Source organism: Mytilus trossulus, chromosome 2 (genome assembly GCF_036588685.1).
Source record: "Mytilus trossulus isolate FHL-02 chromosome 2, PNRI_Mtr1.1.1.hap1, whole genome shotgun sequence".
Classification (NCBI taxonomy): Eukaryota; Metazoa; Mollusca; class Bivalvia; order Mytilida; family Mytilidae; genus Mytilus; species Mytilus trossulus.
In genome coordinates this window covers 17,434,601-17,453,192 of record NC_086374.1, presented here as the reverse complement: position 1 = coordinate 17,453,192, position 18,592 = coordinate 17,434,601, and the positions used below count along the sequence as shown (strand labels likewise).

Genomic DNA, 18,592 nt, shown 5'->3' with positions numbered 1-18,592 from the left:
GCTTATAAAATTGGAAAAAAGCTAACATCAATAGATGTAAACAATTCTCAAAAGTTTAATAAGAACTGCAGAAAGAATTTTTGAGCTATTGTCTAAAAACTGGGAAATCCACCCTTTTTTTTAATGAATAAAACTCCATAACTCAGAAATGTAAAATCTTAAATTTATAAAAATCAAAAGGCAGCTCAGGTCAATAATCATAAACAACTGACCAAAATTTCTTGAAAATTGGGGACAGCAATTTTGATTTATTGTAAAAAAACCTGGAAAATCCTCCTTTTTAATGAATAAAACCCTATAACTCTCAAACTTAAAATTAGAAATTCATAAACAATCAAAAGGGAGCTCACGTCTATAGGTATGAACAATTCACCAAAGTTTTATGCAAATTGGTTGAAGTGATTTTGAGTTATTGTCCAACATGTTGAAGATGGACAGACGGACGGACGGACAGACCAGCAACGGTATACCATATTAAGTCCCACAAAAAGCAGATAAAGATAACTGTTCAAAAATTATACTTTACAAAACTAGTGGTGGACACAAACACGATTCTCCACTCATCCCCAATTTTTTATTTGGTTGGATCTGAATTGCTAAATTTTAAGTACAAAATGTATTTGTTTTCAATTGGTTTTTTTGTGGGTTTTTTTCTGCATTTCTTCCAAATATGGTTTTCCATTGCATTGCTCCAATAATATATATCCCTTTTTTTCCACTACCATGTCATGTTCATATTTGAGAGATAATGATACACTTGTGTAAAACAACATGTGGTATATAAGGAGGCACTTTTAATTTAATAAAATAACTTATACCACAAAGCTTTGTACACATGGTACCGGATAATTACAAATCTAATTTTTATAACAAAGAACAATGCAGTTAAGACACAAAAATTTGAAAATAAAAGTTCTACAAGATATCTTCTTTTAGCTCTTTCCAGTTTTCTGTCTGTGTTCTCTCAGACATTTTGGAGAACAAAATTTAAATTCAAAATATTCAAATGGAACTTTTCCTGTCATGTCCTTTGCACACTGGTAACATCGACTGAAAGAGAAAAAGAGAATGTTGTAAAATAAAAAATCATTTTTGAATTCTCTAACAGTTATTTACAAATAATGAAATGATACATTTTTCTCTTTCTGTGAATATATGATGCTAAGAGCCTTTCACAAACACATTTAAATGAGCAGTAACCTTATGATGTCAATTTCTTTTGAAATGGGATGTCAAAGTCTACAGGAACCTGTTAATGTTACGTATTGGCCTACAAATGTGCATACAAGTGTAAGAACGTCTATAGAAAGATCTTTTTTAAAGATTAAAACTGTCGTTTTAATACCAACCTTAATACAACCTGGATTCCTTCAGACAATTTCTGTTGCTGGATTCTTTTTTCAGCTGCTAAGGCTCTCTGGAATTACATCAGTATAAACTTTAAAAATATTTAATTACCTTGTATATGTAATCATTAATGCTTTTATCACTTTCAATTAAATTATTTTACATAAAACATTATATCTTTATAGGGAGTGAGAAAATGCTTACATAGAAACCGTTCTTAGCAGCAGAAGGCATTAAATAATTACAACCATCATATACCCAGAAAAATTCATATGAATCCTTCTACACTTTAACCAATTTACATACAAAGAGGAAATATTACTCTTAATGTTTTTTTTGTGTTAAAAGCATTATGACCACTCTCCAACTGTAACACAAACTACTAATTCTAAATGACTAATCTTCCATCTAATCTTGGTGTCATGAAGGAATTATATGTCAAAACATTATCTCAAGATCTTTAATATTTATCATTTAGATGTATCTCTATTATACTCTGTCATCTTTTGCTAAATGCCTTACCTTATCCCTATCTGGCATTGATAAAAATCTCTTCTTTGCTTCTTCTTCAACTCTTTGTATTGCTTCTTCTGCTTTCTTTTCCTAAACAAAATATTTATTACAGTTAAATCAAAATTATATTTCAGTTAGATTTGCTGTTGAAAAAAGTAAAAAAATTTAAATGAGTGTTTTTGGGGGAATATGTATTTTGTAAAAGTTTCATGTCAGGCAAACTAAAGTTAAAGAAAGGAAACAGAAATACAGCATTTTTTTATGTTTTTAAATAAACATAACTTAAGAAGGGTAAAAGTGACGCCTTCCAAATTTGAACTTGATCTGTGGATTCATTTATTTTCGTGGGTACCAATTTTCGTGGATTGAGGAAAACTTGCATGTTCCTGGATATTTAATTTCGTGGTTTTACAAAAGTTTTCTTACAAGCCTATAGAAGTTTTCTTATTTCTTGAACATTTAATTTCATGGTTCACCTGTACCTACAAAATCCTTGAAAATTGGTATCCAACGAAATATAATGAATCCACAGTAAAGTAAAGTTTCCTAACATTTGTTTGAGGGAAACTAAAGTGAGAGATAAGAAACCAAATTTGGAACATATATGTATTGATGGACAAACAGACAGACAAGGGTGAACTTTTATGCCCCTCCACTATGGTGGTATTATGGTGACGACATAAAAAAAAATCAAAATATCAGATTAACATATTCAACTATACCTTGTCTCTTTCCTGTTTTGCTTTCTTCTGTATCCTTTTTCTTTCAGCATCTTTTTTCCTTCTTTCTGCCTCCATTTCTTCAGTTAGTGGCCCTGGGACCTGGTTTAAAATAAATATAAACATGTATATATGTGTGTATATAAAATATAAATCCTGCTTTTTAGTGAAATTGTATATTTAAGATTTATTTTAATTATGACAAAAATAAATATGAATTCCAAAATTCATTTTTCTTAACACATTCTCATTTGAGGGTACCAATTAACTGTAATCAACTCCTTCTAAAAGTTTTTTACCCCATTTTAATACTTTTATTAGAATGCATATCTATATAGATTGAATTCATGAACTTCCATTACCTATGCATTTGGATAGTGGTTTAAAACATAACCATACACTGTACAGGCCTAAGGTCTTAAAATCTGAAATCCATGGTACCATGGTCAAAGTGTTACAATGCCACATTTCTTTTTACCACTGTAATTCTTTTGTACGACACTTGTGGAATAAACATGATAAAGGGTCTTACCTTTCCACTATCATAATCATATCTTTCAGGACACTTGGCCATAAATCTTCTGAATTCGTTCCTGGTCTCTTTGTCTGATGTTAACTGGTATGCAGTCTGACCATATTTATCTCTGAAGAAGAATTGCAACATTTATCATTATTTGGTGCACTACCTCAAACTATTTGATACACCTTAATACCTTACATGTATGATGTCAAATACATGTACATCATGTACATTGTGTACAATAAATGAATGGGTACAGTTAGGTCATGTTTCCTTTCATAATGAAAATATGTTCTATGAATTTGTTATAACAAATAAGTAACTATAAAATTTGAAATGTGTTCCAATTTGAACTGTAACTTGTCATGATTAAACTATATACCAATTATCAAATAAATATCTTCAAGAATGACAAAAAAAAAGTGCTGAAGACTAATTACTTTAGGGAATTTTTTAAGTCAAAGGACCATAACTCTGCACAAAATCATCAGACAGGAACAAAATTTGAACTTGATATGTAACTTGACATGATTAAACAATACCCAAATATCAAATCAATTTCTTCAACCATGAAGAAAAGAAGTGTGGAAAACTTATTTGCCGGGGGACAGATGGACAAACAGACAGATAGACGGACTGAGTGCAAACCTAAAGACCCCTTCAACTTCATCAGTAGAGGACTAATAATTTTAGAATATTAACATGTATTTTAATAAAATAAGAAATAATTTATGGTAATAAATAGTCTAAAATAAATAAAGTATTACTTGATAGCTGGATTTGATCCTGCTTTCATCAACATTTGAATAAGTTTCCTGTGACCTTCTTTAGCTGCTATCATCAGTAGAGTTGTCTCACTGTCTCCTATTGGTTCATTCAGTAACTCAGAAGTTACAATTATAGGAGATAACACCTCAGTGGCTGAGGAGTGACGAGATCGACTCCCGTCTCTGCTTGCTGGTCGACTGTTTTCTTTAACATTAAGAGTCATGTTGGATTTTTCATTCACTGAATCAACAAACACATTTTCAACATCTTGCACTTGTTCAGTACATTCAGAAGTCAATTCAGATTGCTTCTTAGGTAGATCTTCACTGAAGTTATCAATGTTCTTATCTTTGCTTTTAGTTTCCTGATTTTCAGTATTTTCTGTCCTAGTGCTTTTATGATTATCACTAGTCAACTGAGGGTCCACTTTGTTTTCATTATGAATAACATTTTCAGTTTCCAAGGTCAAACTATTAGTATCTTGACCCTTCACATCATCTATATCAATATCAAATTGTATTTCACTTCCACTGGTATTAAAATTACGGTCTGACTTTACAATTCCTTCCATAGTTTCCTGTATTACATTTTCTCCATCTACGACACTAACAACAATTTCTTTATCACCTATGACCTTTGAATCACCTTGACCTCCTTCATCATCAGATTTGTCTGACACATTGAAAACAGCTAGAAGATTAAGAAGGGAGTCTGCATCACCAACTTTACAAGCTGTATATAAACTGTTTTTCAAGTGGTATTTCTCTTCATCTGAAATAATGTAAATACACTGTTCATATCTTATGATAATTTATCAATAATTACTGTATAAATTTTTATGGCTGTTAAAGCAACTTCTTGAAGGGTACCTCAAAAGACATGGAAAATATTACCGTTAATTTAAAGCTCCAGTTTACTGCTCCAGTTTACTAATGCAGTTAACTACTTATATTATAAAGCTACAAAAATAATTTGAACAGATCATGCCTTTTAAATACATACGCACTTCAAAATTTCAAACATCTTTATGTATAACAAAAATTTTGCTTTTCCCAAGCACTTATTCATCAGATGCAAGATTATATAAACATTAAGTTTCACTTATCACTTCCCAGAAAAGCTGATGGTTTAGGAACATGTCTGTTGTTATTTGTAACACAAATAATTGGAAATTCACTTATCATTTTGAACTGAGAAGAGAAAAGTCCTGTAAGTTCTATAATGATATTTGAATTTTGACAAGCATATCAAAATTCATTCACCTTTTCAAAATAAAAATGATAAACACTTGCAATTTTTACATTTGTAAAGAGAAGGTGAAAGCAACACCACCAAAATTCACACTTGATTTTTGTTTTGTGGGAATAAGCATTGTGCATAAGTCTCATACCATTTGTTTGAGGCAAACTAAAGTTAAAGAATGAAAACCAATTTTGGGACGTACGGACATCCGTATGTATATTTCTCAGGTGGTAAGTAGAAAATGAATGAAATGAAATTAATGCCACCTCCGCTACTGAGGAGGCAAAAAAATATCTATCTATATATATTTTACCCAACGGATTGGTTCCAGGCTCCACTTGATGTTTTAGGGAAAGTCTTCTTTTTCTGGTATTTTTCTTCCTTTTTGGTTTCTTGGACATGTCGAATTCTTTGAGATGGTCTGTTTTAAGCGTCTGCATAACTGCTACTAATTCTGAGTCACTTGCTGTAGAATTTCCAGATGAAGTGGGAAAACTTTCACTTTTTAATAAATAGTCTAAAAAAATCAATTTTCACATCAGAACTATTAATTCATATATATAATAATAAATGATTACGGTAATTTTGAGAGTAAGACATCCCTATATTAAGCAACAAATAGTCAAATAAAATAATAATAGCATTTATTCTATTTTACTTAACAAGTTCTAGGCATTATACAACTGCAAAAACTAGTCTACAAATGGCTACAACAACCTGTATATCCTCCTTCATAAGATAAGTGATAAGTATAACAAACATTTGGATACATAATAAATTATTTTATCATAAATGTACTAAAATAAAAGAATAACTTACCAAGGCCCATTTTCGTTTGTCCCTTTTCTCGAGGTATTTCATCATCTTCTTCATATTGTTTAGTCAGTGGAGAAGTACCTAGTCTGTCCCTACTTTTTCTATGTCGAGGGGAGCATGTGATATCTTCTGGAACAATAACTAACTTCCCAACGTCTGCACTAAATGTCAGCTGTGGGGAAAGAGGAATGAAGTCCTGTATCCCTGCTTCCTCACCTGAAAATGTGACCCGACTTAGTTTATGAAACATAACCAGCAACTGTATACCAAGTTAGATAAACCATAGTTTAACAGTACAAAAGTTATAAGCTATAGACTGACAAACATACATGGTGATACCTAACCTACAAAGTCTAAACTTTGTTTTTGCAGGGGTTGTAATAAAAAGTATTGGTCACAGAAATTGTTTTAAGGGCATACGATACAGTTACAGGGGGAGGTAATGACATTGCTAACGTAAAACTGTGACATATCGGGAAAAGATGCATTTTCGACTGATTTTTATCATTCAAACTGATTTAATTTGAAAACGAGTTCATGGACCCCTATTTTTCAAAACAGCAATTTGTATTATTTTACAAGGAGATTATGTGACCCAATTTTTATAAAACTGTAAATAGAGGATTTTTTTAAATTTTGATAAACATGCAGCAAAAAATTACTTTTTTTCCTCTATTCATGAACATTTGATAAATATGAGTTATTTCGGAATAAAAATTGCATAATTTGTATTGATACTTTTAAAATACAGAAATTACCGATTATTTAACAAAAAAATATTTGTGTTTATCTTTTAAAACAAAAAAGTTATGTCTTTCTTTCGAAAAAGAAAATATGGACACAAATCTGAATTTTGAGCAAATATACAAAATTTCGACCTCATTTTACTCAAAAAGTAGCACATGAAGGTATATTTTTTATTACATATTTGATTTAATCAGGTAAAAAATAGCCTATATGCAAATTTTCATCAACTTGTAAATACAGGTTCAAAACTGTCGTATGCCCTTAAGTTACAAGCTGTGAAAAAATTGTCTGATTTTTGTAAATATCCTATTGTGTGATAATATAGAAGACTACAGGTGTTAGTTGCTGGGTCAATTGGTATCTTGTGTAGAGTTTTCTTATTGGCAATCATACTACATCATCTTTTTTATATATCAAGAATATAATTTTAAAATAAAATTTCAGAAGATTGTAGTTCTTATGTGCTTTTAGAAAATAAAATATCTAAGGTAGTTTTCTGTCTGCCCAAAAACTGATAGTTCACTTTAATCAACAAATGTCCAGGAGGGATGTGGCTTCCAAATGTTTTTTTTCTCATGGAACCATACTTACAATTAATGTGACATAGAGGCTCATTTAGTAACTGCTTTTTGTTATGTTTGAACCATTGAAAACCAAAATTCCAAAATATAACATGAAAACCAAATCTTCATGTGACTTCAGCCAAATAGCAGACTATGCAGGAATAACCAATTTTGGAACATACTACAGATATATGGATGTACAGAAAGACAAAGGGAAAACTTAATGTGCCCTCCGCTACAGCTTTGGCTTAAAAACCTTATAACACTTCATAAAACTCTGCACATCTAATGGCAATGTCATTTAGAGAACATTTGATAGAACTACTAACTTATAGCCTGACCATGGAAAAAGAAAATCTCAGATTTAGCTTACCATATGATTCTATTGAAGCAAGCATCTGATGAACTCTTTGAACCTCATTATGAGTTGGTCGTTTGGTCTGAAATGGTATCATTCTAATTCTCTTGTCTTTTTTATCTAATGGTGGTGTTTTGCCAGAGAAAAATATCTTCTTATTAAAACTAGGAGCTCTAAGGAAAATGAGGTCACATGATTTAATATGTTCATCCCATGATGTAAGCAGCGCTCTGACATCCTGAAATATGGAAAAAGATTTAAGTTATATACAATGTCCATGTGCCTATGAGAAAAAATCTGATAGAAAAGAAAGATATGGGGTATTAACTGATGACATAAAATTAGTATATGTGCATAAAAAAAACCTACAAAAATCAAAGGAACAGTGATTTTATTGCTGTTCTTCATTAAAATCATCATCATCCTGAATTGATTGTTTTTAAACCAGCAGATTTAAAGAATGAATAAAAAGAATTGTATTCCAGAATATCTGAATCTACATTATGTATTTGCAGAGACAGTGTTAATGCTTTAGCAAATACAAAAGGTATGAAAATTGTTATTTTGAATGATGATGTAAAGACTTTTTTCCAATAAACTAACAATAGATTACAAGATATTTTATGTCCTACCTCTTGTAAAGCAGCCTCATTATATCTCCTAAGAGCAGCACCAGCAGATTTAGGAGCATTACCCTGACTATCTCTACTACTCTGTGCTGTACCACGCTTAGCTCTCACAACGTATCGATGAAATGTTTTATGAGCAATTATGTTATCCCTACAATAAACAATATACATGTTAGTTTGACTATTTTTTTAGAATTTAACATTACAATGAAATTTTAGGGGTAGATAATTAATATAAAAGAGGTTCAGTATCTAATAATAACTTGTATTCTTATTTATATATATATACTAAATCATGGGTGTTTCTATCACAGATTCATTAGGTTTATTTCAAAAGACTCTTTGATGAATTTATTTTAAAAGTAGTTTTTGCTGACAAGTGTATTACATAAAGGTGACAATATACAAACGTTATCATTATAACCTTCATTGGGTCCAAATGAGCTCTGATATTGCACAAAACCAATAGAAATATCTTTTCCTTCTATCTTATTTTTTGTTGTTAACCAGTTTTAACATGGAGTTGCATAAGCAGAAATAGGTTTGCTGGGCAATGTACGTGTAAAAGACCTCCAGATTAATTTTCAGTAATTGTTAATACCATGCCAATTGCATGTCAATAGGCCTGTTGGTTTTTGTCTTCTCATAATTTACAATCTGCATCAAAGTGAATGAGTTTTTTTTATCACGCAGGTATTTCAATTTTCTATTATACATGTATTTTGTTTCTTTTGAAGTCATATAATAATCATTCAAACAGTTTCACTCTTTATATTGTATATTAAATCCAAAGGTTTGTTTCTTACCTATCAAATATTGCTCCAGCAAAATGTCCTCCACTTGACATCATGACTGCCCACTTCATATGCATTGGAATGTCTGTTACCATGGACATTAAATCTGAATGGCTAGTTGGAGTAACCTGAAAAAGAATTGTTTTTAAATTTTACTTTTTTTTTGGCATTCTGTCAGATGTGAATATGTACCGATTATCAGGTTATCTGCATGTTGATATCGTAAAATATCAGCTGCGAGACATAATATGAAGTTTTTGTCGAGTGAGCATAGCGAACTAGATCAAAAATCCTTCATATAATGTCAAGCAGCTGATATTTTACAATATCAATATGTAGATAATCTGATAATCTATTTATCGGGCTACATTTGCGTGTTTCAGAAGTGTTTTCTTTGTTTCACCAGCACACAAAAGATGACTTGATAAGTTCGGGTCAAAGTTTTTAACGTCAGTTCAAACATTATGACATCGCTCATATACCCGGCTCAAAGTTATTAAAACCGGGTCAACGTATTTGACGTCACAAAGACATGATACGGAATAATATTAAGAGCTGAACAGAATGATATAGACAGTGGGACGACCGATAAATAGATATAAGAAGATGTGGTATGAGTGCCAATGAGACTCTATCATCTAAGTCGCAAATTATAAAAGTAAACCATTACAGGTCAAAGTACATCTTCAACATGGAGCCTTGGCTCACATTGAACAGCAAGCTAAAAAGGGCCTGAAAAATGACATTGGTAAAACCATTCAAATGGAAAATGCTTTTTGTGAGGTTTTTTTTGTGTGCATGTACTGATATTGTGTCATGGATGGATACCCCATATCCTTTGTGTTTCTATTAATAAAATATCAAATGAAACAATTAGATAATATGCAAAGGAAAGGAAGTATGATCAATTTGCAAATCTTTCTAAAAATGGGAACTGGTGTATCTCTTTGCCTAGGATGTTATAAGGAAATCCACCTTACCTTTTTGTGACACACAACACATCTGTATAGAGATATTAGATCGCCCAGTGAATTTTTAAGAAATATTTTTGGATATTTGCGAGCTCTGTCATCCATTATATTGTCCTCGGTGTCACTGTCTGTACTACTTCCTGTTCCTATGACCTCTAATTTCCTCTGAAACCTGGCAGCCATTCCAATAGGTTTACTTGTAGCATGGTTGTCATCATCATCACTGTCAGACTCGGAGCCAGATAAACTGGATATATTTCCTGTCAAATTTATATCAAATTATTGCATTATTGCATTTAATTTGAATACAACTGTAATACTATACTTGTTATATATTTATTCTGAACATTGAGAGACTTGATTCATAGCCCTGATTTCATACCATGTCTAATTCAATTTTCACTTGTGTTTTTTCCTTATTAATGACTATGTGTTGTTGTTAAGGTCAGTTAGAGAAAATATACACAAGAGAAAAACTTTTATGATAGCACTTAACCAATTATTAGTGCTATTCAACTGATAAATCTCCTAAAAAAAGAAATGTTTAAAATGAGATAAATGATTTGAACAAGTACTTCCAAACCTAGATACATAACTTACATACATGTATGCCATTAGAACCAACTGATAAAATCCACATACAAACAAATATGAAACATTAGATACTGGTATAACAAAATATTCACTTAAAATATAATACAAGGAGCATTCTGTTTGGTAAAATAACCAAAATAACCATGGTAGATGCATCAATTGTGTAGAAATGTAAAAGTCATATTGTTCTCTGTGATCAGATATCATTTATTTAAAATTTCAAAATGCTCGTCTTTACCTGAAAGCTCTTCAAACTGGTCTTCATTTACAGAGTTTAGTCCCTTTAATCTTAGTCTCAGATTATATCTGTGCCAATCTGATTTGTAATGTCTTTTCTGAAATAGAATAGCATATCTATTGTTTATTTTCATGTAAAAAACATAAATATTATAAATTCAGAAATTAATGCGTGCTTTTATTATTGTGATTTTGTCAATTTAGACTAAAATGCAATTATATTTTTGAGATATTGAGAAAAATCCTGTTTAATTCATATAAAATATTTCAAAATGTGAATTTATATTATTGCGATTAAAAGTTTAAAACCCTGTCGCTTTTTCGCAATAACTAAAACATCATTATAATTTCATAACTTACAGTACCTAACAAATATATGGTAAAGATTATATTCAATAAAGATATATACATAAATGACATACCTACAATTACTTTTCCACACATGAAAGTAACTGTTATACAAAATTAACACTAAACATTTATAGATTTTTTTTTTAATTGAGCACACAGCATTACTCAACAGATCTTCCAAAAAATATCCCAATACTGTTGTAATAATAAATGTAGTTACCTGTTCTTCTCTTGATTCAAAGTCAGCTTCACAGTAATTACAAGACATTTTTTCCGATACTGTAGTAAAATCTGGTCTTTGTTGTACTGAAATATAGAAATCAATTAAATATTCTTATAGACTGATGATTGCAAATTCATAGCTTAACAGTCCACGAAAACAATGTTCAGACAATCATTATTCATTGAAATAACTAAAGCTCTATTTTTATGCTTCTTTACTTTTTTATCAAATATTTTGAATTATATTTATTTCAGGTACAATGTAGATAATGTTGGATTCTTGAATGTACATGTGCTGTTGAGTTATAAAGAGTTTGTCTTTTTACAATAAAATCATTCTTTTCAACATATATTTTACCTGTTGCCTCCTTAGTCTCATCAATTAATGTTGTTGCTTTGCCTTTCTCTGTAGAGGGATTACATGTAGCAACAGTCAGTCCTGTTAACTTGGCAATAGCCTCTCCAGTGTTGTATAGAAAACACATAGAGTATTGCTGAGTCCTTTTCTTCTGTAGTTTCTTAGGGGATGTTGTTGTTGAATCCATCTTCTTTGTTGTGTTTAACTCAGACAAGAGATCAAAACTGAATTTGAAAATATAGTGATATTATATCATAAAAGACAGAACCTTGAACATTGATTGTAAACAAAAAAATACTTGATAAAAAACGTTTTAATGTAAATGATGCATGTAATCTTCAAAGTCTTATATTATAGGACTAATCTTTGAGATCAATCTTCTGATATCTTTCTGTCTGTTTCTACCAAGTGGCCCAGTAGTTCTCTCTAAGTACTTTGGCTTCCTCCACCATAATATGGGGACAAAGTCCCCAATTATGGTAGAAAAATTAATTTAAAAAAAAAATCGGGAAAATTTCCCGAATTTTTCATTTTATTAAATTAATTTTAATGAACTCAAAATTGTTAACTTTTTATTTCAGATCTACTTCTTGTTCCCGTTTTCCCTGTATTCCCCGCAGAGATTTACTTCCTTTTCCGTTCTTGTTTCCATGAGACTTTCAATAAAATATATATTTATCAGTCTAGTAAAATATAAGATTGGAACTAAATACAAATTCTTTTTTTTTTATAATTGATTGATATGAAAAAACCTTACCTGATGAAAGCGTTTCTTTTGTTAACATTGAATATGACGTCATAACTTAAAGAATATCACAGCTAAATCCCTAACAACAGAACCAAAATCGGGAACGTAACGGTATTTCCGTTTCTTTTATCAATATGTTTGAATTAAAAAAAATAATACATACAGACCGTCCCCATTCACAGGTTATGCCTGCCTCATATTAAAGACTACACGGCGACCTATATCTAGCACTCCCTTTGACAGCTTTGTGTTGGGTGGGGATTTGTCCTTGTAAAAGTAATTGTTGTATAAATATATGTTAGTGACACATCTCCATTAATCCCCATAGGGAGTGTACTTGGATGCAACTATACACTCGCAGCTTTCAAGTGGTTCTTAGGATAACAGAGGCATTTACCAGTACATACATACTATGATTTTTTCAATCTTAATATATTAATGGGGTTAGGAGGGGCCCTGATCCTGAAATCTGGGGCTTAAAGTCACTAAATCCTGGGCTTTAAAATACTAGGTCAATCTCAAAATCCCGAGCTTAAAAACACCCAATCCCAAAGTCCCGATAAAGGTCCTATCCCCTCTCATTTATGGTTACCTTGATAATGTCTTCATTCTTCCTTTTTTTATATGGTTTAATGAAAGTCCTTTGGTCTGTTAAAAACCTAACGCTATTTTTTTTATACTGTTTGGTGTATTGCATCATCTCACACAGACCATAACATTAACAATCAGGAATGATTTTCAGGTGATTGTGCAATCCGTATAGAAGTTATAATTTCTACTTAGCGTAACTAAGTTCGATAATACAATAAAACTATAAAACTAACTAGGTTCTTATTCATACTTCAATAATTTGTAACTATTAGTATTAGAAATATCTACCTTATTCACGTTGACTACTTTAAATTTACATAAAATATGTTTTGATTTTTTTTTGTATGGGCGCTGACATATTTGTCGTAAATGGAATTTATACAGCAAAATCATTAATTATTCACAATTAGTAGTTTAACTACAATCTTAAAAAGAAATCATTTTATATATTTTATATATTTTTATTATGTTTATAATTAAATCATACGATTTTGGTCATGGGTTTTTTTTACGACTTCAGCACTTCTGGCAACTAAAGTGAAAGTAGGGCGTAAACAGAAAGTAGGACGAATGAGAGTTAATTTACTAAACCGTTTTGTCTTGTCTAAAACAAGTATACAGAAAGCTTTAAGGAGGTATGCAATTTTGAAAATCACAGAACAGGCAATCTGGGACCCCAGAAATAAAGGATAGTACATTTCCGATTATCTTTGATGTTTCGTTATTTTTTACGTTTAAGGTTCATTATAACCTGAGACTACTATGTGTTATAGTAGTCTAAGTCCTAAAAAAATAGCTGTATTTAAACCTCAAAATCTACTCTGAGTACAGACTAACCTGTCCAGCCTTAGTACTGTCAATAAGGAAGAAGCAAATATGAAAACAAAGTTGGTCTTTTTAACTGATTAATTGTAAATTTCTGCCACTATAGATATGAGGGAGGGAAGTAGGGGTCCTGATGCCGAAATCCCGGGCTTAAAATACGAGATCCTGAAATCCCAGGCTTAAAAACACGAAAGCCTGAAGTACCAAGATTCGAAAAAAGAATTCCCAGATGGGACAACATCCCTAATGCACCTTGAAATGAGGAACTCAAAAGTCACGTGTAAAGAAAAAATCTCTGTGTAGTGATATTGGACATGTTTCTATTTTTAGCAAATGACTGAACTTAATTATTTGTGGTGATTAGGAAAGTAGAGGAACATAGAATAAATGTGTAAAAACTATGGAGCTATTGAATGTGTTCAAAGTATTAAATTTTCAAAGAACTTATTGTGTTAAAAAGGGGATATTTTACCACAAGGAGCCGCATCACAAAAAGATGTTCCGGGTTTGCTAATTCACGGAAAAGTAATCTCACTTCGTACCCCGAAAATTTAACCACTTATGTGAAAATGTCACAGCTTCGAAACGAGCTATTATACATATCCAAGTTAACGATATGGACTGAGCTACAGGAGAAAACGTTACCATTACCGCCTATGTAAAAACAATTAAAGATTTTGACCCAGATCCCAAAAGGGTCAATCCCAAAATCCCAAGCTTAAAAACACCCAATCCCGGAGTCCATGGAGTCCCGATAAAGGTCCTATCCCCCTCAGATATGAACACAGAAAACAGCGCCAAGATTCACTCTTTTGTACCAGGATATTTAACCACACTGTTTTCTTTTAAGAAATGTAATGACCACTAGCCAGATACCACTTGGTGTATCAGATACAATCCTAGATAACTGTGATGTCACACAAGTCCAGTTAATGAAAGAAGAATGCATCCTGATAGATGAAAATGACAAACAGATAGGTTCTGCATCAAAGAAACATTGCCATCTACTAGAAAATATCAACAAAGGTATGATGAAATACAAAACAGTTCACAATGAAATTCAGAATGGAAATGGGGAATGTGTCATAGAGACGGCAACCTGACCATGATAGAGTAGAGAACAGCTGAAGGCCACCTATGGTCTTCACCCTGGAGCATGCTTCAACTGACCCTATATAAAAAAATGTGTTCTAGTTCAGTTAAAATGGATGTCATACTAAACTCTGAAATATATAAATGAACATAAATTAAAAATCATACAAGACCAACACAAACATGACAAATGTTCATTTTAAATACTTTAAAGATACAAAATTAATTTAATACTGTTATGTTTTTATTTATTTATATTTGATAACCTTTTCTGTATGGTATCTTTCTTCAATCAATTCATCTTTCCATCATTCGTGTAACAAGTTTAATATTCATTATACAACAACACTGAACAGGATTTCATGTCATCCATTACAAATTGTGCTTATACATTTATGGAAACTATTGACTATAGAATAGTAACCAAATTAATAATAAAATAAGGAAGTACAAACTTGGTATTAATGTGTTGAATTTAATTTTATTTTGGAAACAAGGATTTTTTTTAATAATACATGTAGTTAAATGTTTCAGTTTTATATTTCCAGGTTTGCTCCACAGAGCCTTTAGTGTGTTTTTGTTTAATCAAGAGGGACAACTTCTGTTACAACAAAGATCTGATGCCAAAATTACTTTTCCTGGTAAATTATGTGTTCATCCTTTATACTATTATTATATATTGTATATTTGATAGATTAAAATATTTAGATAAAAGGATGGTTGGTTGAATACATATGTAGTCATTTTATAATTATGATACTTATTTTTGCAAATCAAATTATGATTAGAACTAACTATATTCCACTATACCTACATTATTCAAGTACATGATTGATTTGTTAAAATGTGGATCTGTACTTTATTTTGTAACCTGTACACAGCTTGCTATTGTGCCATATCTGATGATCTACAATCCATCCTAATTGCATTTTAATTGTAGATAATTTTACAAACACTTGCTGCAGCCATCCACTGTATACAGATCCAGAACTAGAGGAAGCAAATGCCATAGGTGTGAGGAGAGCAGCTCAGAGGAAATTAAAACATGAATTAGGAATATCACCAGAACAGGTACACTATTATCAAAAGATCAAACATTTAATTCAACACACATAGCTCCACATAAAAGATCAAACATTTAATTCAACACACATAGCTCCACATAAAAGAGGGGGTTGTTCATCATATGTAGAATCCTAAAAATAAATTTTATACATAAGTAAATAAATTCTTTAATTTCTTGTATTTTGTAATTTTGACACCTAAAACCTCTAAAAACTGAATCGTTGAATTTGTATCTAAGACTCTAAGTTTAGATTTGACATTGGTCGCTCATTCATTTAGAATTTATATACAACAAGATTCTGACCTTGTGAGAAGCTGGTAATAGTTGACCAAACTTGACTACTATTTATAAATATCAATATAAAGGTATATACCAGTGAGAAGTTATACAACATATTTCTGATGAACAAGAATGCTTATTTATAGAATTGGCATCACAATTCCAGATGAAAACCTTGTCAGCCAAAATAGAAATAATCTGCAGAATCAAACTTTACACTGATGATTTCAATGGTGACAAATACCTGTATTTTATAAATACCAGAAGTAATAATATCAATGCTCTGACTGTTATTATACAATACAATATTTTTATTGTCAATCAAGGACGCCCTAAAAGAGCAGTATAATTACAAACAATTTGTTACAATGATTATTATTAATTCTTAATGATATACAAATGACAAAATATAGAATAAAGAAAATAAACACAAAAGCAAAGTTAAAAAAGTTATTTTTCTCCCTGTTACTTAAATGTATAATATGACTTCATTCAAGACAAATTTTCAATGATATAGAAGTACAAAAAAATGTATTCCATTAAACAATTACTATTGTTTTCCAGGTTTCTGTAGATGACTTTAAATATCTGACCAGGATACAGTACAAGGCTGGTAACCAACCAGAAGATGGCATATGGGGAGAAAGTGAAATAGACTATATATTATTTATCCAAAAAGATGTAGATGTAAAGATAAATCCTAATGAAGTAAAAAGTTACAAATATCTAAGTCAGGATCAGCTCAGAGATTTTTTAGGTAATTTATGAGATTTATTTTTAGTCCAGATCAGCCAAGACATTTTATAGAATGAAAACAATCTGATAAGAATACATATGCTGTCCCTTAGCTTTGCTTAGAAGAATCTGACATCACTTGGTTTTACTTTCTGTTCTGGTATAGAAAGAAATTTTTGAAGCTGTGTATTAATCTGACAAAACCAGAAGATCATGAAAGGTTTTAAGGTATTATCAATACACTTTGTCAAAAATGGCTGTGTTTACACCATAATAGTTTCTCTGTGTACAGACAAAACTACAATTTGATTTTTTTAAAGCCTGGCAACACCTAGATATATGCAAGTTGTATTTGTTTTAAAAAGATAACAAAAATCACATGCTAGGCACATAAGATACATTCTAGAAAAAAGTAGTTATTTATCTAACCAGTTTCTTCCTGCAATGCTTTATGTCATGTAGCTAATGATAGGTTTATATGTTATTTCAGCAACATCAGACAGTGAAGGACATTTGATAACACCCTGGTTCAGACTTATCACAGATAGATTCCTATATAAATGGTGGAGTAAACTGGATAATTTAGAATCAGAGATGGACCATAAAACTATTTATAAATTGTCATAGATTGTGTTGTTCAATCAAAAGAAAATGTGTAATTTCATTTTTTTAAATTACAGTGCTGAAATATATTTCATAAACATGCTTGCTGATTTTTTATGAGATAAATCCCTTTCACATAGAAGCTGATTTAAAAATTTCCATTGCTTTAAGTTATGACATTACATTATAATATTATTTTTTTTTAATTGGTCCATTTTGCCATTTGCATACATAAAGTATTTTATTTTTGTCATAACGGTTAATTTCTTTGTGTTCCTTTAAGAACCACAGTCTGACCCTTAACAGTTGTAAAAACTTCTAGGCATCACTTTCTTTATCAGTAAAGGATTTGACAAGATTTATGTTTTTTTGAATTATTGAATTCTAATAGTTTAATTTGGTCTACAAAGGCAGTGCCAAATTTAGCATGATGTTAGTCATAGATTTATTGTGTGCTTCTTCAAATAAATATAAACTCTTAGTTGAAAAAAGGATACATAAAAAGTCATTAACAAGTGTTTTTACTTTTAGAAAAACATTGTTGCCATTACTGCAGATGTTAAATTTCGCATGGTTAAAACTATATGGGTACTAGATTTCATTTAATTTTCTAAAATAGATAGGTGTAATAAAATCAAATTATGTAGAAATTTAATAAAGACAGCACATGAAGTTCAATAAAAAGACCATATTGACTTCAAATAAAGCTATTCATTTCAGAGAATAAAAACCCTGGAGTTTACATATTTTGTAAGCAGATGCATCATGCTATGGACATTTCTCACTTATTAACGTGTAATACAATAAATGCTGTTGATAGATGGGGAAAATAAGTTAAATCACAAAAATACGAAACTTCGAGGAAAATTCAAAACATAAAGTCCCCAATCAAATGGCAAAATCA

At 30.8% G+C, this 18,592-nt stretch overlaps 2 protein-coding genes across 2 annotated transcripts; one reads left to right on the top strand and one right to left on the bottom strand.

The window, feature by feature from the left end:
- Positions 1–779: 779 nt before the first annotated feature.
- LOC134706632 (tRNA endonuclease ANKZF1-like) lies at positions 780–13,472 on the bottom strand. Its single transcript, XM_063565738.1, has 16 exons — positions 13,377–13,472; positions 11,750–11,973; positions 11,390–11,475; positions 10,820–10,916; positions 9,997–10,247; positions 9,029–9,144; positions 8,226–8,373; positions 7,609–7,831; positions 5,929–6,141; positions 5,423–5,626; positions 3,867–4,638; positions 3,112–3,223; positions 2,583–2,681; positions 1,870–1,950; positions 1,350–1,417; positions 780–1,050 (listed from the first exon to the last, which is right to left on the bottom strand). The coding sequence occupies exons 2-16, from the start codon at positions 11,934–11,936 to the stop codon at positions 933–935; spliced, it is 2,775 nt and encodes a 924-aa protein (XP_063421808.1). The 5' UTR covers positions 11,937–11,973; positions 13,377–13,472; the 3' UTR covers positions 780–932.
- Positions 13,473–13,592: 120 nt separating this feature from the next.
- LOC134706631 (isopentenyl-diphosphate Delta-isomerase 1-like) lies at positions 13,593–17,790 on the top strand. The gene is made up of 6 exons (XM_063565737.1): positions 13,593–13,723; positions 14,764–14,939; positions 15,554–15,646; positions 15,946–16,076; positions 16,915–17,107; positions 17,576–17,790. The coding sequence occupies exons 1-6, from the start codon at positions 13,659–13,661 to the stop codon at positions 17,710–17,712; spliced, it is 795 nt and encodes a 264-aa protein (XP_063421807.1). The 5' UTR covers positions 13,593–13,658; the 3' UTR covers positions 17,713–17,790.
- The last annotated feature ends 802 nt before the right edge of the window (positions 17,791–18,592 follow it).